Source organism: Ptychodera flava, chromosome 14 (genome assembly GCF_041260155.1).
Source record: "Ptychodera flava strain L36383 chromosome 14, AS_Pfla_20210202, whole genome shotgun sequence".
Classification (NCBI taxonomy): domain Eukaryota; kingdom Metazoa; phylum Hemichordata; class Enteropneusta; family Ptychoderidae; genus Ptychodera; species Ptychodera flava.
The window spans coordinates 11788985-11814609 of NC_091941.1; the positions used below are offsets into that span (position 1 = coordinate 11788985).

The 25625-nt window shown below is 37.3% G+C and overlaps 2 protein-coding genes across 2 annotated transcripts; both read left to right on the forward strand.

Annotated features, from left to right (window-relative positions):
• Positions 1 to 6336: 6336 nt before the first annotated feature.
• LOC139149363 (C-type lectin lectoxin-Phi1-like) lies at positions 6337 to 10920 on the forward strand. Its single transcript, XM_070721087.1, has 4 exons — positions 6337 to 6475; positions 7668 to 7994; positions 8738 to 8809; positions 10725 to 10920. Exons 1-4 carry the CDS (start codon positions 6352 to 6354, stop codon positions 10730 to 10732), a joined length of 531 nt encoding a protein of 176 aa, XP_070577188.1. The 5' UTR covers positions 6337 to 6351; the 3' UTR covers positions 10733 to 10920.
• A 6836-nt stretch (positions 10921 to 17756) lies between these two features.
• Positions 17757 to 20879, forward strand: LOC139149368 (C-type lectin lectoxin-Lio3-like). The gene is made up of 4 exons (XM_070721091.1): positions 17757 to 17901; positions 18017 to 18344; positions 19564 to 19634; positions 20659 to 20879. The coding sequence occupies exons 1-4, from the start codon at positions 17844 to 17846 to the stop codon at positions 20664 to 20666; spliced, it is 465 nt and encodes a 154-aa protein (XP_070577192.1). The 5' UTR covers positions 17757 to 17843; the 3' UTR covers positions 20667 to 20879.
• The last annotated feature ends 4746 nt before the right edge of the window (positions 20880 to 25625 follow it).

Genomic DNA, 25625 nt, shown 5'->3' on the forward strand with positions numbered 1-25625 from the left:
CAGCCTGGATGTTGATAGTAATGTGTGATAGGGACCCCCTGTTGTAGTCTTAAAGCCCCAATACCTGCGAATTTTATGGATTATTTTCATGATTTTCTTAAAAAACCAAAGTTGGTTCGTGCAAATGTGCTAACTGAAGGACGTGTATACAAGTATCACTGCTGGCTGATTTTGGCCATGCCTACACGTTTTAACAGACTGAATAATAAACGGGTGCGACACACATAAAATGGTGCCCCCACGGAAAGTACAAAATACACTATTTCCTGCACATACACATTGTGATCATAAAAGAAACAAGCATGATGCCATTTACCTGAATGCACAACAACACACAATGGCCAATATTTTGTTGTTGTAATCTTTATTTTCTCTGTCATATTAGTTTTTGGAAATGGTGGGAAATCTTAAAATGTTTAAAACGTTTGAATTTACATGCCACTTTAGATAGTGTTATACACTTTTTCAGTCTCTAATGGTTCTTATTCAAAGAAAACTTGGAAAACAGGATATTTTTAGATCGGTTTATTACACATTCGCAGCTATTGCAGCTTTAAAGTAAAGGAGTTCATTTTACATGTTTTTGTTTTCACACCCGAAGAGCAAATACAGGGATCATGCTACTAGTATTTAGAAATGAGTATGTACAGCTTGCAGATGACAAGTGTCATTGAAATGAGTAGCCAAAGGATGTAGTGGCTCTACCCACTACGTTGCTGCAGTACTGTAGTTCTAGGTTATGCCTAGGTATGTGGGTCGGACGCCAAAACAGTTTGCCGTCCAATCCACATACCAGGAAAACCGAGAGCTAAGAGCGACAGTACTTCAGCTACACAATACACAGATAGGTTTTGTATACTGCTTTGTGATGTTGTAGTTGGAAGCCATGGAGAGTGATAGACATGTGTCCTTTGCAATGAATGGCACTACTGAGGCAGGTTGTGTCAGTTCCCAAGCACAGGCTGTCCCATGTGCATGTAGGTATTTATCATATTTGTAGAAAGATATTAGAGACAAACCAATTAAGACGTTATTAATTGCATAACAACATTGTTTTTGGAAGTTTTTTGTTGCAACAACTTTAATAGCAACTTCCTATTTGTTGCCTATAGCCGCCAAGTCATGTTAGATAAATATATGTACATCACCAGCAAAACCTTGCATTGGGGTATGGCTCTGTATTTATCATTGTGTACAAATTTGCCCTAATCAATATGCTACAGTTTCGCCATTGAATCTCTGTGTATGCCTGATACCAAATCGCCATTCACCATTCTAAAACGTTTGTTCAAAAATCTGACACCAAGTTTCAACACTTTCCAATGTCATCATCAGATTGGCACTTCCAAACTTCAGTTCAAGGGAAAGTGACTTGGTTTGAGGTCAAGCTATGGATCCTAGGGTTCAAAGGGCAGTAAATTACATTTACCATGTGCTTTTTTCAATACGGTCATATTCGGTCCCAGTACAAGTCATTTATTTGGTTGCCAAGGTCATTTCAAAGGTTACATAAATTTACCTTCAGCATCAAAACATGGCACTTTGTAATTGCTACTGATAGATATATGATTTGTTGATTTTTAATGTTGAAAACATGCCATTGAAAAAAGGGGGTAACTTAAGACCAAAAATCTAATTATTTTGGCAATCAGTTCACCACTACAATGAAAAATGTAATTTCCGGCTCAGCATTGTGTAGAGTATTATATGGCTTACACATGTTTGCAGATCTACTCCTTAAAACCGGCAGTGCTAGTGTAACAGCTGATAATCCATGCCATGTTATCAGATACTGTAAATTCAAAATGTAAATTTGTGTCTTTCTGTCAAAAATAACAGCGGTGACAGTCAGCACTTAACACTCTTGAACAAAACATAGATGCCAAATTAGTCAGTTTGAAAGTTTCTTGATTCAAAATGTTTCCATTTTATTGGAAAGTATAGCTTCTGTAACATACACCACTAACCCCACACCCTGATTTCTGTGTCTGTCCTTCAACCCTTTCACCACAACGGTATGGCCCAACCTATTGTATCAAATGGTAAATGCCGACCTGTTTAACAGGATTGGATGTGAACAGGTTAAGTACCAAGGTCTTTTCATTTTTGCAACCTTTCCAGCAACAGTGCGGTAATTATTTCAGTATCCTCAAAAGTTTTACAGCACATTTTTAGATGTGTGAGGGCTCAATTTGGAGTTTCTTAGAGTAAATGGATGACTAGTTTTATTTTTTGGTGAAAATTCAATTTTTCCCCACAGAGTTAAAACAGGGAAAGCTGCCATTTTCAATTTAAAGTGCTGGTGAATATTGCGTAATTTGTTTCTCTTGTGTAAAATTTTGCACGATGACCCCCTAATTTTTATTCTCGATTTCGAAAGGGAATTATTAAATAATTTTTTTTCAGAAAGTTTTAGCAAAAGTTGAAGTCTTTCAATTTCGAGGCACGTACTACCTTAATAGAAAGCCACAAGTTAATGTAGGGCATGTCATTTCGTCAGGTTTTCTTATTGTAAATGTCAGAGTAACCTGTAACAAAATAGTTGGACAGAGATACTACGTGGTGACATTCTACTGACTTTACCACACAGCAAACAAGTTTGTTCATAAAGGTGTACAGAAACAACCTTGGTAGCTGTGGGTCCATAGCTGTGGTGTTTTCAGACGGGATTCCTGCCTTTTACGGGCTGGTTTTGACTTTTACGATTTTAACCCCGCCACCACAATCGTAAAAAGTCAAAACCAGCCCGTAAAAGGCAGGAATCCCGTCTGAAAACACCACAGCTATGGACCCACAGCTACAACCTTGGTTACTCCGCACGGTGCGCTCTGGATTGCTATTGAACACCAGAAGAAGCTGCTACTACCCGGACAATATGTTATTGTATCAAGAAGAGTATAATCATGGACGTAAAACACGTCCATGGCATAACCGAACAAGTTTCTAGTCAACTTGCAAGTCAGGTCAGTTCAGTGATAGATACACCAACAGCCATTTGTCCATGACATCAACTAATTATTTTGGCTCATTTCCCAGGTGTTTATACCTTCTTCCTGTGGTAAATTGGCCCATCAGTCCCCACCAGTCTGTTTTGCTCTTTTCTGATCAGATTACATTGATCATCAATCAGTTTGAAAACGACCTTTTTGAGGTCACTTGGCTCGTTTTACTGACTTTTACATGTAGGCATCGTCTTTTCAGTTTGGTTTCGCCTTTAGCCCCGAATTCAATGAAGCTTGACCCGTCAACACTACACAAAACACAAACAATAAGAGGGTCGTTTATAACAAGGCCATGCAATATATTTTGTAAATGATATCTGAGACATTGATCTGCCTAAATACGCCTGTGTATAAGCCGTGCTAATTTGCCAGTTGTTTGGTTTTTTATTTGTTTTTTAATGTGCTTTGTTTTTCACTATTTTCGTGACAAGGAAAAGATGAATACCACCAATATGTAGTGGTACATTTTTAAATGAAGTAATCAATCCGGAATTTCATCAGAGAACCCTTATGCCGATACAAATTCAGTTCGAAACACACAATTATAAATAGGGAGTGAACAGTAACCGGCCAGCAACGATCGTATCAAAAGACAACAATGACTAGTAAATGTGGCCTGAAAGCTTTGAAATCTTTGAACTTATGGCGATTTGACACTATTTGTGCAAAACTTGAGGTGTTCTGGTATGTGTGTGAGCAGGAGTGTTAATAGCGTGTCGAGCCAAAAGGAATGGAACTTCAACACACTGGCTCATGATAGCTACCAGCTCACAGGCGCACTTGGAGTAGATCGTCGAAGAAATATGATATTATTTTCGTAATTATTGAAAAATAATAACATAATTATGAAATATTGGTATCAATAAAACTGTGTTAGTATTTCATCAGGGTTGAGTTTCCCTTCTGTTTAGCAGCAGTCGATACAATCACTTAATGTGCGCGTGTATGAAAATAATATCATATTTCTTCGACTATTTACTCCTAGTTCGTCTGTAGAGGCTTAAAAACACTTATACTGATCTTGTATGGTTGCTCCGCCAACTCCGGGGCATCCATACACGACCGAATCTTTCGGGCCGGGTTTAAAAACCGCCGTCGCTCCACAATTTTAAGTGTAAAAACAACGATTGTAAGCGTGAATACCTTGCTTAGGAAGGATAAGGTGTACTTTCAACAAACTTTTACGTGATGGTACTGGTTACAGGGGGAAAATCATGAATACTTGGGTGTTACAACCACAACGGAACATCCGAAGATTTAAAAATTTTAAAAAAATAAGGAAAGTGACTTTCAGACAGGACATTTACACTCTCATGTTGAATTTACTTCCGTTTGGGAGTTTTTTCCTGTAAATCTCCTTCAAAATTTTACCATCATAAGCATTTGCATTGACATCAGATTCTGGGACTTACCAATAAATACAGACATAGTGTAATTAAAACGACAAAACATCAAAGCTACCTCATTGTATTAAAACAGAAATGCGTTAAACTGTACGTTCACAAAGTAAATAAAATGTATTAGCTTTCTGTCTGGGTGTTCCGTATAGCAAAAAGATTTTCACGGGATGACTAAGGACCAAATAATTTTACAAAGTCCTTGATTCTAAAGAAATGCACCTGGCCAAACACACGTATTGCAATTCGTAAAACTTAAGCAATGTTATCAAAAATTTTGTTTACAGTGTTGGACATGTTTTGCGAAAAAGACAATATTACAGTTTTACACATCAGGCACAGCCTCATATTAATATCCCTCGTGTCAGAAAAAATCGAAAATAAGAATAATCATAATCAATAAATGTAATCAATAAATCAATTCTTACATCATTCAGACAACTTCACAAATAAGGACTTTCACTTTAACTGGTTTGCAGTATGTGGCCAGACCATTGAAATTGAAATAATATATGACAGTTTAATCGTTTAAAGCAGGATTTGCTCAGCATATTTTGTATTATAATAAAATTTTTTCCCAGGACAAGCTTAATTTATCGTATGCCATCAAATTAAACTATTTCAGGCGGGAAATGACAAAGCGCTCGAAATGCATGATTAATGGCCTGTGAACGAAGCAATGAGACAGGAATTTTGTTTATTTTTCGTGAGTGTCCTGAGAGACCATCCTACATATCCTAGGAAGATCTTAGAAATCTTAATATCATAGAAATATTATCTAAAAATATTTCAAATCACAGTCATCAGCTGTTGACCAACCATCCTTGATAATATCCCCCATATACTCATTCTGTACATCATATCGGCACTGTAACCAGAGCCGAAATTTTCAATGCAAAACCTTATTCATATCATTCACAAGATACATTTATGGCTAAGTGTAACAAAATGTTCATATAAATGGAGGCCCTAAATACTTCGAATACAAAAAATAGATATATTTCAGTAATTAAAGATAGCTAAAATTTGACAGTATTCAAATGTAAGGTTATTATATTACTGAAGTACTAATTACGGTAAAGTTTTATAGACGATAGTTGGTTCACCACAGAAAAGTTTCCAATAAACCGTATTTCTGCATGCATTTCGTTCAACTATAGTTACCGCATCTCCCAGATTGATATTTTAAAACGTCTAAGAAATCACTTTGCAGTCTGTCTGTGTAGTACAGTATCAGGTATAATAATTAAAGGTAGATACCAGTCCTTCTTTTGCAAACACACACACACACACAAACAGATTGGAACTAATTTGGGAGAATAGGATCTTTCAAAAATTCAAATTTATCAACAGTGTTAGGCGCCCTATAGTTCCAATCGTGTTAAAGAGAAGCAATTAGAAGAAAAGTTTGTTGAACTCGATTGCAATACCACCAAGGAGAAAAGTTTACAAATTCATTTACGCATTTAATATTGATTACAAGGAGCTGGTGTAATCTTGTAACATGCTGCTTTCTTCATTTGTCGATTCTTATGGCACTTCGTTTGATACAGCATGTGGGTTTTTAGTTTGAATTATCCATAACGGAACGTTGTTCCCAATTCTTGCACAAAATGGTCGGAATGTTATGGTTTTTGACATTTACACTGAAAGGTACAAGATGGGACCTCAGTGCCTTTAAATGTCGCTTAGCTGTTCACAATGCTGGCGTAATGTTAGAATGAAACACAACTGTGACATTTCCTCAGTGAAAATACTCTGACAACACCGAGGGAACCTGAAATATGATAAATCGAAATACATAAAGATAATCAATAAATCAATTTTCTATAGCAAAAAAGTTAACTCCGTTCTTTTTTAAGTTAAAACAAATATTGGCTGACAGCATTGTCCAGACAATTCTCACACAGGATTTGTTTTGGACAAGTCAATATACAAAACAGTATATAAGAATGGCAGATGCAGACGTTGTTCATCCTTTCTGCCTAAACCAGAACGAAGTGCACCGGGACGCAATCATGGTTCTGATTACTGGTCTCATCCTAATCTTCGGCCTCTTTGGGGTATCGTCCTCATGTAAGTGAAACATATGATTTGGTTTGTACCTCTAGGAAAATAAGAACATCGTCATAGTTGAATCAGACCTACTTGAAGTCATTGTAACCATACATTTTAATGCGTTTTCAATTTGTAAAACACAGTTTCTTGTTCTGCTCCCAAAATTTTCTCGAAATGCATGGTATTCAGCTTGTCGGTCCACCGAGTATGATGCAAATGAATGCTTTTCCGGAATTAATTTGTCTTCAATAACATTGCGTACTTGTAAACTACGCAAGGGGTGTACTATAATTCAAGTATTTATTAGTCAACATACTTCAGAGACGAGGAGGAGGAATAGTCGTGTTTTCTTGAACCAAAAAAAATATTGTGCTTTTCAGGTCGAATAAATGACCATTAACATTTCATTAACGTTTACATTATTGCAGCTATTTGTTCAGGATACACGTATCAGGTGTTTCTCGAATGTATGACATGAGAAGATGCCCAGTTCACTTTTTTGCAACATGTCATAGTTACATTTGGTTTTCTTTGTCAAAGTGTCAATTGTCTTAGGTGAACCCATTCTACCCAGTTCAACAATTTAATCGTGTCCGTCGAACGTGTTTTAGTTGAATGGGATCGATAACATATTTTTCAGGAACTGCGGTTTTAATTTTCATGTTCTCAGCTTTTAACCTCTGATTTTGCATGACCTTGTCACTTAATCCACAAGAACTTCCAAAATTATTGCAAATGTATTATTTTGCGCAGCTATTAAACATCAAGCCTTGAACCGACGCGGTTTGTAGAAAGTGAAAATAATTTATATATTACTGAGTAAGCTTGTTGTAAAATGGAAATGCTACAGATGAAATGAATAGCACTGTATTTGTTAAAACCGGATAATGTGTTACCATAAATTTAATGATAATTGAGACATATTAGTCAGACGACATTGGCAATTGTGGACCAAACATTATAATAGTATGTTAACCTCTCTGTATGTTATTGACCAGCTTCAGATCTAACGAAATGCTCAGTAGACGTTATTGCAACGCAGTCATGCTCTTATTAACAAGTCTAACGTTGATTTTTTTGTTGTCTTGGTGGCGTGTCCCTATTAAACTATAATACCATTGTTACGTTATGATATTGGGTAATACTAATAATTGCCGGAAAAACAAATTCGCTTTCTGAAGAGCCAACCTTTTCAAATATGTTGTTACAGTTATGTGTGTTGGATATGACTATGTGTTATTCCTTGAGGCGAAAACTTGGGTAAATGCAAAACTCGCTTGTGAGCAGGACGGCGGCCAGTTGGCCTCCATCACAGACAGACATCTGCAGGTGGCAATTCAGGATCACCTCAACGAGGAACTGGTCGGCACTGCGGTGAAGAGTGTTTGGATGGGGCTGAGCGATCGAGCTGAAGAAGGCACTTATATTTGGGAAGAGGGCTCCGAATTGCTGGAAGGCGATTTCATCTTCTGGGCTCCTCATGAACCGAATAACAATGATAAGAAAAACGATAATGGGCAGGATTGTGGAGGTTTATGGTAAGTGACTGACTGTCCATATCATAATACAAGTATCAGTGTAAAGAAGTATCTGTCTTAATTCCGGCTATACATTGTTACTCACTTATACGCTTGAAAAACTTAATGAAGGCCCTTGCCTGCGCGATGTTTAAATTTCAAGCATCTTTTCCTGGGAAATTTTTGACGTTTAAGATACGAATCATCTGATCGAAGAATTACATGACGACACGACACGAACAACCAATTGACTAACATTACACATTTTTTTCGCAGGTACGCTGTTTCGATGTTCATTGCGAGAATTGATCAGCAATGTTTTCATGTATGCGAGAAGTTAAAACTCTCTGTTCAACCAAATTACGGACTCGAACTCATGACCACTACCCTTGAAATAATATCACAATGTCATCCCTAGCCCTATACCATCGAGCTTACTGACGCTGAGGCATGAGAAATTGCTTCATAGAAACTTACCCCTGAAGATTTACTCATTTGATACTGACCCTATACCTTTCTCGAGCCCCTACCAAACCAGCGGGTTGGAGATGCCTGCAGGGGTTATCGGCCCTAATACTGAGATATTCATTACCAATATGCGCACCACTTGTCCATGTATGTAGCTCAATCTGTCATAGGATGTTTTCTGCTCGTTGTTTTTCCTAGCAAATTAATCACACTACATTTGTACATTGTAAACCTTTCTTTATTGGGTACATGGTCAGTTTTTAGAATTAAAGCGTGAAGTTTTCTATACCATTCGGGAGACGTTATAATTGGAGATGGGATGATGGCTACTGTCACAAAGTACGACCATACCTTTGCCAATTTAGCAGTAAGTCTATTCTAAGATACCTTGTCACTGTCAATCTCGGACTGAATACAATGTTATAAGGACAATGTCGGCCATTTTTCGTAAATTTTGTTTGATGCGAGCTACTAGTTATATTGTTTGACATGTTGAAAGATCGTGAATGAATGGGTGACCATGCATATATTCGACTCTGATTTTAGACACGATAAACGAAACCATCGCGAAAATGAATTATTGGTCATGACAATTAATTCATTTTCACGGTGATTTCATTTAATTTGTCTAAAATCGAGGTCGAATATATTATTGTCACCTATTTATTCAGTATCTTTCAACATGTCAAACAATATAAGTAGTATCTCGTATCAAACAAAATTCATGAAAAAATGGCCGACTTTGTCCCTTTAATGTACATATGAGTTCAGATGTGAACCTCTGACTTTAAGTTAATACACTGTTAATGTTCACATGAGCGCCACAATCTTGATTAGACTTATCTGCAGTCTGCGGGTATATAAATAAGAAAACAGTATTAAAATTTCGAAACGAAATATACTCTGGCTAACTATCGAATAGATCGCGGGTTGAATACGATGCCAGTATACTGCTGCCGAGGAAAGCCAAGCGACTAGGGAATCCTGGTGTGCATAGCATAGCCTGACACTGCACTGAGGTCTATGCAATGTTCAGTGAAAGCACAAAGCCTAGAACTTGCGAAAAAAATTCCGGGATGAACCATTCGATACCCGGCCCGGGCGAAGCTTGGAGCGGTGAGAAGCATTTTTTCCTTTATGATGGCAATTTTTCTCAAAAATGTAACTTCAAGGAAAGTTTTGTATGGTTGACGAAATGCAAATTTTAAAAGCGAAACAATTTTAACAGACACGATACCAATAATACAATTTGGCTTGTAAACAGTGAATAGATCATACATGCATATCCCTGAATATATAATTACGCAACAACTTTCGGTGTTGAATTCAGCAATATTGGCGGTAATTAAAGGTATACAGTCACCTGTAATCTAAATATGCCCATATATGGTCGAAGGGGCGTTCCTTGTATTCAAAATGCCCATGTGAGGGCACTTTTTTTAAAAAGCGGCCACCCTCTTAAAATCTGTGATTGGTTAGATTTTCTCTTTCCATGGTAACTGTGGCAAAATTGGAACAGGTAACAGTGTACCTTTAACAATTACGAATTCATGTCGAGAAGAAGACTCAGAAAATATTTGAAGGGCGACCACCTGTATGCTGCCGTAAACCACTGTCTTCTCTATGGGTACCGCTACTGCCTATAATCTTGCATGTACAGCGTAAACTATTTCAGGATGAAGCATACTTACTTTTAAATATTGTCATTGATGTCGGCTCCAGAGACCACTGCGGCCAAAATCTATCAACAAAAGTGGGTCAAACGCATCAAAGGCAAATTTTAACAACCTCCCTGGAAAGATATGTTCTGTCCCACGGGACAGGCAAATTTTGTTTGTTGCAGTTGACGAGCAGCAATTTTTAAAATTCTCCAGCTTCTCCAGGCATCAAATGGTTTGCCCTTCTGCACATCTTTTAACCGAGGTTGCAGGATTCCAGCAATTTGGCAACCCTGCTATTTGCCTGTCAAACTCTATGGGGGATTAGTTCTGGCCTGGGACGACACAAAATTTATCATTTTCTAACAAGAGTGAAATACACACTTTATTTCCCTCCAAATAATTCAAAATCCCACCTTGAAATGGAAAAGGAATTGGGGCAGCGATGTCCTCTTGCTGAATCATCCTAATTGAAGTGCTGGTGATATTGATTCACATAATGAAAGCATATGAATTCACTAGAAAAGTATCACACTTCTTGAAGAAATTGTGAAATATATTTAAGTTTTGTTCTAATGGATGGTACATTAAAATATCTTCCTTTTCTTTTCTTATGCAACCCAGTATGTTGATTTCCAAAGTTTTGAAGACGGACATGTTCAAGATCACAGCTGATATGACTCAGAAGTGTGATGAGACCCATTTTGCTGCATAAGGACGCAGTGAAAACTGCCACATAATTTTTCATAGGAACGTTCTTTGAATTGCTGTATTGTAGTTAAAATCACAGCTGAGAATAAAGTGCAAAAAAAAATTATTGCAGTCCTCTTGCCTTTAAGCTCTCTATGCATCACTTTGATGGGTTAAATTTCTTTTCAATGTTCATGATCTTCAACATCTTGGTAATCTACCCTGATTGACAGGAAGGCCCTTTTTATCACTCATCAAATAGTGCCTCTCTCTATCACAGCAAACATAAATCACATAAAAAATGTACTCAACATAACCTTCTTTGGGTCACATGACGATTGAAAATACCATTTTGTCAGTGTAATCATTCGTTTACAAGTCTTGAATTCATATGTAGTACACAACCATCACTTCGTTCGGGTAGGGGAGTTACTCGACATGCCTGTAGCTACAGCCAGGAAAACACTGGTGAACTTGGTAAGTGCAAGTTCTTCATTGCATATTGTTAACCTTGAAAACACACAAGTCACCGGTAGAATAAGTGCTCAGGGAAGTTGATAGATTCTCCATGAATGCATTAAAGAAACCACGCCATTGTTTTATGATTCTAAGTCTACATTTATTTCACCGCAATACTACACCAACAAATGACCATACACTGCAATTATTAAGATACTCTTTAGCTCTGAAATATACTTATGGGAGGGAAACTAAAGAGGTATATGATCAATACATTTTAAGAAATTTTTCAACAAATCTGATGGTATTCTCCGTTTGTTGCAAGTCACCGATATGACCATCTGTAAGGCTGAAGATGTATTGACAGAAATAACAGGCCTTAAAACTGCTTGGATTGGTGCGAAGTACGCAGTCATTGATAAGATCCTTTCATACTAACATTACACAATCAGGCCACACCATTTGGTAATATGGTAACATCTCTGCCGTCCTGTAACAGAACTGCACTGATATGCACTGTGAAACTGTAGTACCATGACCAGAAAGCAGTTGTAACACATAAAGTACAATGAGCCACAAGGACAGATACATGGACTCTCAAGTGGTTTAAAGTTTCATTGAGGAAAGTTTGAGCAAACGTTTAAAACATTCAAGGTGCATATTACCTTAATGTCTTGAAGGCATGGTTCATGTGTCAGATTGTCTTGCCAGAGATTTACTCACTAGATGACAATTTCGATGGAAAACAAAAGGCTATGACACCATAATCCTCTTACAGAGACTAGAACAAATTCGATACTTGGGATCGATTCCCCTACATTTAATGGCTGTGCCAGAACTCTAATACATATAATAATAATTTATTCATTTATAAAGCGACTAAATCAACGCAAATAGTGTGATCAGAGACGCTGGGTAAAATACAATCAATTTTAAAAAGGTTACAAGAATTAAAAACAAAACAAAAACAAAAAATACAATGAATGAGTTCAGTTAAAAGCAGAATTAAAAAGAAATGTTTTAAGACTTGATTTAAAACTTGTCAGGCTTGGGGAGCGACGAACCTCAATTGGAAGATTGTTCCATAAAAAGGGGGCGGCAATACTGAACGCACGGTCCCCATATTTCTTTGTGCGCGACCTGCTTTGACACAGTTTAAATTGGTCAGCGGACCTTAGATTACGGGTTGGGACGTACAAATTAACCATGCTAGAAAGATAAGTTGGACCGAGTGAATGGATACATTTATAGGTGAAGATAAGAATCTTAAAAACAATACGTTGAGACACAGGCAGCCAATGCAACTGAAACAAAATCGGGGTGATATGCTCAGTGACTCTTGAGCGAGTTACAATTCTGGCAGCTACATTCTGGATACGTTGAAGGCGATCAATTGAATATTTCGGAAGACCATAAAGAAGCGAATTACATGAATCAATGCGTGATGTCACAAAAGCATGAATCAACTGTTCCGTGTCTGATCTAGAGAGATATTTGCGAATATTTGCAATGCGTCGTAAGTGAAAAATAGCTGAGCGGCAGATATTGTTGACATGAGGGTACATCGTAAGACCAGAATCCAGGATAACTCCAAGACTTTTTGCCTGACTTTGAGCAGGAATCAGGGTGTCACCGACCCGTATCCCCTGTATTCTATCATCCGAAGCATTACTGGAAGATGCAGAGAAAGTTACAAATTCAGTTTTATCATCATTCAAACAAAGGAAATTAGCAGACATCCAGGACCTAACTTGTGAAATACAAAGTTCAAGATTGCTGGCTGTCACAGAAGCTTCATTGATCTTAAAAGACATATATAATGATGAATCATCTGCATAAAAACTATACAGGCAACCATGACTTGCAACTAATTTCCCCAAAGGAGATGTATATACATTAAATAGTATAGGGCCAAGAACGGACCCTTGTGGAACCCCGGTATCAATTTGACGGAAACATGATTTTGTGGAATCGATAATAACACACTGGCTACGGTTAGAAAGATATGAGCGGAACCAATTAAGCGCATTTCCTGAAACACCAAGAAGGTCTGACAGCCGACTTAATAAAATATTATGATTAACGGTATCGAACGCTGCAGAAAGATCAAGTAAAACCAAAAATACATCATGTTTTGCATCAAGTGCTAACAATATGTCATTAGTAACCTTTAAGAGAGCAGTCTCTGTGCTGTGACCAGCTTTGTACGCGGATTGTAACGGATCACTCAGGCAATGACTAGCAATATGATTGGTCAGCCTAGTAGCAACTATGCGTTCTAATACCTTTGATAGGAATGGTAGGTTAGAAACAGGCCGATAATTTTTAAGAATCTCATGATCAAGAGATGGTTTCTTGAGAAGAGGTTTAACAACAGCATGTTTAAAATCAGTGGGTACAATACCATCACGTAAAGAGTCATTGAAGAGCTCATTTATGTACGGTAGTAACACCTGTAGGATTTCTGGCTGCTTCAGGATCTTGGTAGGAATTGGATCTAGGCAACATGTGGACGAAGGAGATGACCAAATGGTACGCAAGACTTCCTCAGTGATTGTTGGCATTATGTATTCGAAGCGACACTCAGGTTTCAAATCGCAAATCGGTGACGAGCGTTGATGGTGAAGATCGTCGGATGACTGGCTCAAGTTCGAAACTAGAGACTTCACACGATGTAAAAAGAAATCTGCAAAGCGATTGGCGATTTCTGACGGGTTATCATGCTTCGGAAGATGAACAGATCTCCGAGGTTGGCCGATTAACCGTTCAACGATATTAAACAACTGTTTCTGGTTGCCTTTGCTATTGTCAATCAAGTCTGAATAATAATGACGTTTGGCGTTTTCAACGAGGCGAACAACGTGAGTCCGCAACTCTCTGTAAATCTGTCGATGTACTTCTAGTTTAGATTTTCTCCAAATCCGTTCAGCTTTCATTCTTTTTGATCTTGCATTCGTAACAGACTTGGTGATCCATGGTGCAGGTTGTCTATTTTGAACAAATTTCACACGCATAGGGGCATGGTTATCAAATGTGTCACGTAATACGCGATTCATTATGTCCAATTTTCTCGATACCTCGGTGTTTGGCTGAAGCTGAATTGATGATGAGAGATCATTGGCGAATGAATCAGCAGAAAAACATTTCATGTTTCTTGATATTATACGCTGCCGATTTTCTGCAGAGCAATGGCGATGGTTGACAGTGAAAAGCAAAGGATAGTGATCAGATATGGCATAGATAGGTTCAACTCGGACGTCGGTAATGGTAGTATCGTCAATGCGTGTGATTAAGTGGTCAATGGTATGACCAGCACGATGAGTGGGACCGGAGATCCATTGACGCAGGGAGAAAGAGTCAAGTAGATCACGGTACTTCCCGGCACTTGTGCAATTGTGATCGTCGACATGGAAGTTAAAATAATACTAATACATGACAAGAATAAATCTGACAGTCATCAAGCACACACACTGATCCTGACCAGACTTATTGTGCAGTGGAGTGTAACATGTGTAACACAGCCGTACCTGATCCAAGAGAAGCTAGTCGCTGGCAGTTCCGTTGATATGGTGTCGGACAGATTCAGCTTGTTGTTAGAGCAGGATGCTCCTTGCAGTCTTAGGCCTGAAACACACACAGACAATCAGTGTAGACCATTGGAAATTCTGATTAATTACAGAAAATCAACTCAATGAACACTAACACTGACTAAAACCCTTCAAATGTGATGTGTTTATTATTACTTTGTAACATCAAAGAGATCTCCTTTCAGATAAAAAAGATATTTCGTAATACTGTACAGTAACTGTTTTATGTTTAGAAATCTACTGACAAAAATTACTTCAAACCCTAACTGAACAAAAGTGAAAGCATAAAATTGCAATTCATTTTTAAAGCTTGTAACTTACCAGTGACACTGAAATTTCACTGCAGTCATTCAGTTTAATCCCCTGGCGACCGCCATCAGTGATTATAAACTGAAATGTACGAGAAAATTAACTCTAATTTCATTTTTGGTATATCAATCAATCAATCAGTGCACACATACTTTGCACATTTATTTGTATTTGAAGGCCCCAACCCCTATACACAAAGATTAAAGAAAGTACAGAAAATGTTGAACTACGATTCTTTGAGCAAAATAGTGCAATTTAGGTCACATGTATATTTGGTATAAGTTCACTATCTTATTATCGAAAGCATATTAAACTTTTTGACGACATCTCTGATTTCTCTATTCTCGTTGGTAAATTGATGAGAAAAGTTAATGTCCCCTACCTGCATGACCAACTCTTTCGGATACCAGTTATTAGCCTGAGCTACGTACTGGCGTGTTGCCGTCACAAAGGTTTGAACAGATAACTGAGCCATACAGATTGTTCTGCGATAAAGAACAGGCACAATGTATGCAAAGTCGGAGAGGGGAACAAAGCTTGGTTTCAGCATCACCTTACAATTCACAGGAAATAACGAGTAAATTGCACATCAAGAACATATAAATGATAGTATTTTGGACAATTTGATGTGTTAACGTCTGTGTCAAAGTCTGATTTTGACAGTTAAAACGGAAGACACCAAGGATATATTGAGAATATATATTGAGAAATAATCGATATCCTCGGTGTTGGATTATCCATAACGGAACTTTGTTCCCCATTTTTGCACAAAATGGACGGAGTGTTATTGCTTTTTGACATTTACAGTGAAAGGTATGAGATGGGACCTCAGTGTCTTTAAATGTTGCTAAGCTGTCAACAATGCTGGTGTTATGTTAGAATGAAACGAAACCGTTCCTCAGTGAAAATACTCTGACAACACCGAGGGAACCTGAGATATGATAAATCGGAATACGTAAAGATAATCAATAAATCAATTCTCTACAGTCAAAAAAGTTAATTCCATTCTTTTTTAAGTTAAAACAAATATTAGCTGACAGAATTGTCCAGACAATTTTCACGTGAGATTTGTTTTGAACACGACTGGAACTAATTTTGGATAATTGGATGGTGAATTAAGGTCATTGTAACCTGCAAATGTAAGCTCACCTGATTTTCTTTTTAAGTTACACACTTGTTTTATGAGTAATTTATAATATTGCAACATTCAGCTATATTGCATCCAACACTTTTGAGAAATTCGAAAAATATGAAGATTCAATTGTCCCAAATTAGTTCAAATCGTGATGTTGACAAGTCTATAAAAACAATACATAAGAATGGAAGATGCAGACGTTGTTCATCTGTTCTGCCAAAGCCAGAAAGAGGTGCACTGGGATGCTATCATGGTTCTGATTACTTGTCTTATTCTAGTCTTCGGCCTCTTTGGGGTATCATCCTGAAGTAAGTGGACGACATAATGTGGTTTGTACCTCTGGGAAAATACATCGTCAGGATTGATTCAGTCCTACTTGAAGTCACGCTAACCGTACATTTCAATATGTTCAATTTGTAAAATACTGTTTCTTGCTCTGCTCTCAAAATCTTCTCGAAATGTATTGTATTTAGGTTGTTAGTCCACTGAATATGTAACAAATGAATGCTTCTCCGGAATAAAATTGTCACCAATAATATGTATACTTGTACACTACTTGAGGGGTATACTGTAATTTATATATTATAATTCAACATACTTCAGGGACGAGGAGGAATAGTCGAGTTTTTTGAACCAAAAATATTGTTCTTTTCTGGTCAGATAAATGACCATTAACATTTTGTAACGCACATTTACATTATTGCAGCTATTCGTTCAGGATACACGTAGAAGGTGTTTCTCGAATTTGTGACATGGGAAAATGCCCACTTCACTTTTTTGCAACATGTCATAGTTACAATTAGTTTTCTTTGTCAAATTGTTGTCCTTGATAGCCCTCATTCTACTCAATTCAAATATTTAATCGTATCCGTAGAACGTATTTTAGTTGAATGGGATCGATTACATTTTTTTCAGGAACTGCGGTTTTAATTTTCATGTTATAATCTTTTCACGTCTGATTATGCATGACCTGGTCACTTAATCCAGGGTCTGGTTGTGTTATCTATCAACACTGACCCTACAAGAACTTCGTAAATTATTACAAATTTAATATTTTCCGCGGCTATTAAACGTTAAGCCTTGAACCGACGCGATTTGTAGCAAGTGAAAATAATTCATAGATTACTGAGTATTGTGAAATGAAAATACTACTGATGAAATGAATAGCACGGTATTTGTTAAAAAAGGATAATTTTTTACAGTTAATTTAATGAAAACACGATTAGACCTAATTGGGGATAATTGAATATTCATGTTTTTCGAATTTCTCAAAAATGTTAGGTGCCATATAGCTGAATATTGCAATATTAAAATTACTCATAACAAACAAGTGTGTAATTTAAAAAGCAAAAGAGAAGACCTTACATTTGCAGGTTAAAATGACCTTAATCGACCATCCAATTATCCAAAATTAATTCCAATCGTGTTGATAATTGAGACATATTAGTCAGACGACGTTGTCAATCAAGGACCAAACATTATAAAACATGTTAACCTCTCTGTATGTAATTGACTAGCTTCAGAACTAACCAAAACCTCTGTAGACGTTATTGCAACGCAGCCATGCTCTTATTAACAAGTCTAACGTTGATTTTTTGTTGTCTTGGTGGCTCGTCCGCATGTAAGTAGTACATTATTTTTACGAGTCATGAATTTTTTTTATTAGGCATAATTGTCAGAAAAACAAATTTTGTCCGCTTTCTGAAGAACCAAACTTTTCAAATATGTTGTTACAGTTATGTGTTCTGGATATGACTACGAGTTATTCCTCGAGGCGAAAAATTGGGAAAATGCAAAACTCGCTTGTGAGCAGGACGGCGGCCAGTTGGCCTCCATCACAGGCAGACATTTGCAGGTGGCAATTCAGGATCACCTCAACAAGGAACTGGCCGGCACTGCAGTGAAAAGTGTTTGGATGGGGCTGAGCGATCGAGCTGAAGAAGGCACTTATGTCTGGGAAGAGGGCCCCGAATTGCTGGAAGGCGATTTCACCTTCTGGGCTTCTGGTGAACCGAATAACAATGACAAGAGAAACCCAGATGGGCAGGACTGTGGAGGTTTATGGTAAGTGAGACAGTCCATGTTATAGCATCATTGTAAAGAAGTATCTGTCTTCCTCCAGGCTATACTGCTTAAATATCATTGTTACTCACTAATATACGATTAGAAATCATGAATGAAGGCCCCCTGACCTTCGCGATATTGAACTTTCGAATATCATTTCCTGGGAAAAATCAACGTTTAAGAAACTAATCCATTTGATCGAAGAATTGCATGACGACACAACACGAACAACCCATTCACTAGCATTACAAGTTTTTTCGTAGGCATGCGGTTTCGAAGTTAACGACGAGAATTGTTCAGCAATACTTTGATGTAAAGAGAAGTTGATTAACACCTCAAAAGTGTCTGTTAAACAAGTTACGGACTCAAACGCATGACTGCTACCCTTTAATTAATAATATCGCAGTTTAAGAGAGGAATAATGTCATCTTGCGGTAATATACCATCGACCTAACTGCCGCAGAGGCATGAGAAATTGGTTCACAGAGACTTATCTCCAGACTTTTACTTGTTCGATACTGGCCCTATCCCTTTCCCTACGCTAACTCCTACCAAACCAGCGGTTGGGAGATGCCTGCAGAGGTTATCCGCCCTAATACTAATAATATGCGCACCACTTGTCCATGTCCATAGCTCAATCTGTCATAGGATTTTTTCTCTTTAAAATATTACATGTAGTACTAAATTGTAAGGAAAGTTTGGAAACGGAAAGCCCGAAAAGAAGTTCGGACGGCCTTCGATCGTGGCACTCAAGAGTCGCCCGAGTATCAAAGCGTACACTAAGTTGACTTGACTCATTGCCTGTGGCACAAGACGACTCTCTCAATTCATTATGTTTTCACTGTCTTTTTGTAATCCAACCGAATGACATTAAAATTTGCTTCTAGCCTTGGTGTATCGAAGCTTGGCAATCGCCATTAAACGGCCCCATTGAAGTTCCCTCTTTTCCAGATTCGTAGTGCGTATATATTTGAGGCCTTCAACAGCAATGTTTGTGAGGACAGGACGCGAATTTGTACAAATTTTTTATGTCATGTATCCTAAATAAAAGATAGACAGCCGTGCGAAGAACCACTTCCAGATGATAAATTTACCAGAACCATTTTCATGTTTTGCTTGCAAGTTAATCACATACATCATTTTGTGCATTGTGAACCTTTCCTTATTGGGTAAATGGTCAGTTTTTAAAATTAAAGCGTGGGGTTTTCTTTTTATTCAGGAGACTTCGTGGTTGGCGCTGGGATGACGGCTACTGTCAAGTAAAACGACCATACATTTGCCAATACAGCTGTAAGTTTATTCATATATACCTTGTCATTGTCAATCTCGGACTTAACACACTCTTAAGGTAGCTACATACCTTTTAGACACTTTCAGATTTTTATTTTTTTCTCAATTGAACACGTCCCAAACCCCAATAAAGTATACATTTTCTGAAAGCCCTGATATAGAGCTATCCGACGAAGCACAGTACACGGTCATTATTTGCATAAGAGTCACGTGACAAGCGTTTTGCTGAATCTTCCAAAAACCGGTTTTTCCCGCCTTATGCGAACACGCTGCAAGATTTCCGGTTGGAATTTCTTCATTGACAAGCGTTGACAATATCCTTCAAAACCGTGTCTGGGATTTTCTTTATATGCCTTTTTTTTTTTAATGCGCTCTTAAAGGTGTTAGATGAAGGTGCTTTTCAATGAATTTTAATTATCACGCTATATTATTTGAATGGAGCCTCCGGGAAAAAATCGCAGACACGGTTAAACCGACATTACTTCACCATCCAATTGTCCCAAATTAGTTCCAATCGTTTTCTTTTAAAAACCTCCCCAGAAACATTTTTTTCTGTCCTACTGAACAGGCAAATGTTGTTTCTTACAGTTGACAAGCAGCATTAAAAAAATAATCCAGCTTCTCCCAGATGTCAAAGGTTCACCTCTATACAAATCTTTTAATCTTGGTTGCAGGAGCCTGTAAATTTGGCAAATTCAAAATCTAAGGGGGGGGGGTTAGTCAGTCACTGGAACAACATTTAATATATCATGATCATTTGCTAATAAATGTTAAGACATACTATAATTCCTTCTAAATAATTAAAAATCCTACCTTGAATTATGGAAAGGGGATTTGGGCGGCGATGCCACCGTTGCTGAATCATCCTAATTGAAATGCTGGTGATATTGATTAACCTGATGAAAGCATATGGATTCACTAGAAAAGTATCACACCTCTTGAAGATGTTGTAAAATATATTCAATATTTGTGCTTTCTTCTAATAGATGCTACATTAAAGCATCTTTTTTTTTCTCGTGCCTAGTATGTTGATTCCCAAGTTTTGAAGATAGACAAGTTCATGATCACAGCAGATGTGACTTAGAAGTATGATGAGACCCATTTAGCTGCATAAGGACAGGAGAAAATTAAAATCTGACTAACGCAGTGAACTCTTGCCACATAATTTTCCATAGGAACATTCTTTGAATTGCTGCATTGTAGTTAAATCATGACTGAGAATAAAATGCAAAATATGTTATTGCAGTCGTCTTGTCTTTAATCTTTCTATGCATCACTGTGATGGGTTTCTTTTCAATGTTCATGATCTTCAACATCGTGGTAATCTACCCTGATTGACAAGAAGAACCCTCTTATTACTCATCAAATAGCACCTCTCTCTATTACAGCAACCATAAATCACACAAAAATGTACTTAATGTAACCAACTTTGGACCACATGACATTTCGAAATACTATTGTGTCAGTTTAATCATTTATAAATCTTGAATGTCTGATGTAGTACACAGCCATCACTTTGTTTGGGTAGGGGTAGTTACTTGACATGCCTGTAGCTACAGCCAGGAAAACACTGGTGAACTATTTAAGTGCAAGAAATGTTTTTTATTAGATCATATAGTATATAGCATATAGTTAAGCTTGACAACACACGAGGTGTGAGTGAGTGTTCAGGGAAGTTGTCAGACTCTCCATGAATGCATCAAAGAAAAAACACCATTGTTTTATGATTCTAAGTCTACATTTATTTCACCACAATACTACACCAACAAATGACTATACACTGTAATTATTAAGATACTCTTTAGCTCTGAAATATACTTATGGGAGGGAAACTAAAGAGGTGTATGCTCGATGTATCTCCTGAAATATTTCAACAAATCCGATAGTATTCTGGATTCATAGAAAGTCACCGATATGAGTTGAAAATACAGACCATCTGTAAAGCTGAAGATCTGTTGACAGAAATGACAGGCCTTATAACTGCTTGGTGCGAAGTACACATTCATTGATAAGATGCTCCCATACAAAATGGAGATTTTCTTGTACTTGTACGATTCAGTGTTTTCTAGATGCAAACACATTGTCACTGATTTCCGCCCGCAATATTTAGCAATAAATACTAAGTTAATGAATAGTTTCTAAATCCTGAAATAGACAATCTAGAGGCTCCCCCGCCAAACGTTAATGTTGTTTTGTTTTCATGCAAATTTGTCATAAAATATTATTTGGAGTAATCGAGCATTTTCAGTAAATAAGCTAGATTTGAATGAGAACAAAAATCAGTAGCATTTAATTGTGACAGTATCTATTCACCACTTTTAGATATTCTGGTTTATAGGTACTATTATATTTCCGTTGTCCATTTCACCGTTAATTAGCTGAAAAGTTTGAGATGATAAAAAAGACACGCTGTCGGACCATTCATTTCTCATAGAGTGATACAGCTGTGCAGTTTTATACCAATCACTCTACCACAATACGAATTACATCTAGTTATGAAATAATTTTGTACTTTTAATACTTAATCCGACATCACATCCGGGACTATCTAAATCTTATACGTGTGTTGCTGAGTTTTTACGCTCTACGCAAATAACACGACAATGTTCTATAGTTTCATAATTGCCTGTTCACACACACAAAAAAGTCTGAAATTTGACACAATTATTTGGATGAGTTCACTGCAGATCGTGATTTATTTGAGAGAGATTTTTCAGATTTACTGGAAGGCGCCGGAGCAAAGCAGAGCAACTCCACGCTCGTAGAAAGTATTGGCCTTGACGTCTTTTGCTGGGGTCAGGTTGACTGTGAACAGCAGATCAGCCCTGGTGTGATTCAGATAAACTGGCAGGTTGATCAAGCCATCTGTTGGACTCTTGTAACTGCCAACCCTGTTATGAACAGGTGAAAATTGTAAATAACATGTATTTAGATTTACTAGTTTTGGCTATTTGCAATATATTCACAATAAATGTTTGCTTCATAACTTTTAATCTTCATATATTGTTTTAGTTCTCAAGTAGCATCACTATTTTTATACTCGATTTACATAATAAGGCTGCACCATTTGGTGATATGGTAACATCTCTGCTATCCTGTAACAGAACTGCACTGATATACAGTTTGGAAGTGTATTACCATGACCAGAAAGCTGATCTTGACAGTTCAAACGAAAGACAAACCATTTATATTCATCATAAATCAGGGTTCTCCAAGTGGGCATTTTGAAGAGCGCCACTCCTCTGTTGTGTTTCATTCTAACATTACGCCAGCATTGTTAACAGCCAAGCGACAATCATTTAAAGACACTGAGGTCCTATCTTGTACTTTTCACTGTAAATGTCCAAACCATAACATTCCAACCATTTTCTGCAACAATTGGGAACAGCGTTCGTTATGGAAAATCCATCACCAAGGATATCGATTATTTGTCAATATATTTTCTCAATATATCCTTAATGTCTTTCTTGTTGAGTGCTTCTTTGTGAAGCGAAATCATTGTAATAAGTGGCTTTGCGTTATGAATGTGTTGCCACATTTAGCAAACTGGTAAAGTACGCTTTTACTTTCTATGCAAACTTTCAAATCATACTTCAACTGCTTCAAGGTGACATCATGTGGTGTTGGTTGCCGGCCGTGTATTTTATCAACTTAAAATTCAAGTTAACTGCAGATTGAACAAGGAGTTTACTATTTTATGGTAGCTATAGTAGATGTTACGAAGATTGGAAGGAGCAAGGTTTTGCAAGTAAGAATTTTTGACATGAGTAGTATATGCTCTTGACTGTTAACAGGAAAACATCCATGGTTGAGGCAAAGGGAAGAATTTCTCTATCTCTCTATCAGTCGTTGTGGACTGTATGTACACTTCAAGTTGCTATGGCATTTGATGGTCTTCTCTTAGATATATTAAATGACCATATCTTAGATCTTGGAAATGGCAAAAGTAGTTCATAAAAAACTTCATAGAACCCTACCTGTCATCATCCAGGATTCTGCCCTGGGCATCATTCAATGTCTGCAACCGTGACTTCTCAAGCTGACGCAGACATAGATAGAATTCAACTTGAAATTTCAGCAGGTGAGATGCTGGTATAAATATTTCATGGATCATTCAAGACTTTGATTTCATTTATGATTTCAATTTTAAAAAACACGATTGGAACTAATTTGGGATAATTGGATCTTCATATTTTTCATATTTCTCAAAAATGGTAGGTGCCCTATAGCTGAATGTCTCAATATTACAAATTACTTATAAAAACAATTGTGTAATGTACAAAGAGAAGCAGATGAGCTTACATTTGTAGATTTTACTGTAAAGACATTTTTCACCATCCAATTATCCCAAATTAGTTCCAATCGTGTTAACCTGTTTTTTAAAAGAAAGGTAAAGGTTATGGTAGTATCCGCCTCGAAATTGAAAGGCTTACACTATTGCTCAAATTTTCCTCGATAAAACTTTCAACCATTAAAAGGAGCTGGTGTAATCGTGTAACATGCTGCTTTCTTCATTTGTCGATTCTTATGGCACTTCGTTTGATACAGCAAGTGGGTTTTTAGTTTGGAATTATCCATAACGGAACGTTGTTCCCAATTCTTGCACAAAATGGTCGGAATGTTATGGTTTTTGACATTTACACTGAAAGGTACAAGATGGGACCTCAGTGTCTTTAAATGTCGCTAAGCTGTTAACAATGCTGGCGTAATGTTAGAATGAAAGGAAACCGTGACATTTCCCCAGTGCAAATACTCTGACAACACCGAGGGAACCTGAGATATGATAAATCGGAATACGTAAAGATAATCAATAAATCAATTCTCTACAGTCAAAAAAGTTAACTCCATTCTTTTTTAAGTTGAAACAAATATTAGCTGACAGAATTGTCCAGACAATTTTCACGTGAGATTTGTTTTGAACACGACTGGCACTAATTTTGGATAATTGGATGGTGAATTAAGGTCATTGTAATCAGCAAATGTAAGCTCATCTACTTTTTTTTTATATTTCAGTCCATCATCCAACGGGTGCTTTGCCCATTTACAGAATAAGGTACCAATAACCCACTACTCCAATGGAGCACAGAGGAGTAAAGTGCCTTGCAAAAGGGCACAACACCGTGCTAGAGTCTCGAATTCACTGTCCTCCGACATCTTTTTAAGTTACTTTGAAATATTCCAACATTCAGCTATATCGCACCTAACACTTTTGAGAAATTCGAAAAATATGAAGATCCAATTATCCCAAATTAGTTCCAATCGTGTTTTTGACAAGTCAATAAAAACAGTATATAAGAATGGTAGATGCAGACGCGTTCATCCGTTTTGCCAACACTAGGACAAAGTTCACCGGGACGCAATCATGGTTGTGCTTTCTGGTCTTATCCTAGTCTTCGGCCTCTTTGGGGTATCATCCTGAAGTAAGTGGACGACATAATTTGGTTTGTACCTCTGGGAAAATACATCGTCAGGATTGAATCAGTCCAACTTAAAGTCACGCTAACCACACATTTCGATATGCTTTCAATTTGTAAAATAGGTTCTTGCTCTGCTCTCAAAATCTTCTCGAAATGTATGGTATTTAGGTTGTCAGTCCACCGAGTGTGCTGCAAATAAATAATGCTTCTCCGGAATAAATTCCTCATCAATAATATTGCATACTTGTACACAACGTGAGGGGTATACTGTAATTCAAGTATTTGTATTTCTACATACTTCAGGGACGAGGAGGAGGAATAATTGTGTTTTCTTGAACCAAAAAATATTTTCTTTTCAGGTCGAATAAATGGCCCCTAACATTTCGTAACGCACGTTTACATTATTGCAGCTATTTGTTCAGGATACACGTATCAGGTGTTTCTCGAATATGGGAAGATGCCCAGTTCACTTGTTTTGCAACATGTCATAGTTACATTTAGTTTTCTTTGTCAAATTGTTGTCTTAGGTAACCCTCATTCTACTCAATTAAAATATTTAATCGTGTCCGTCGAA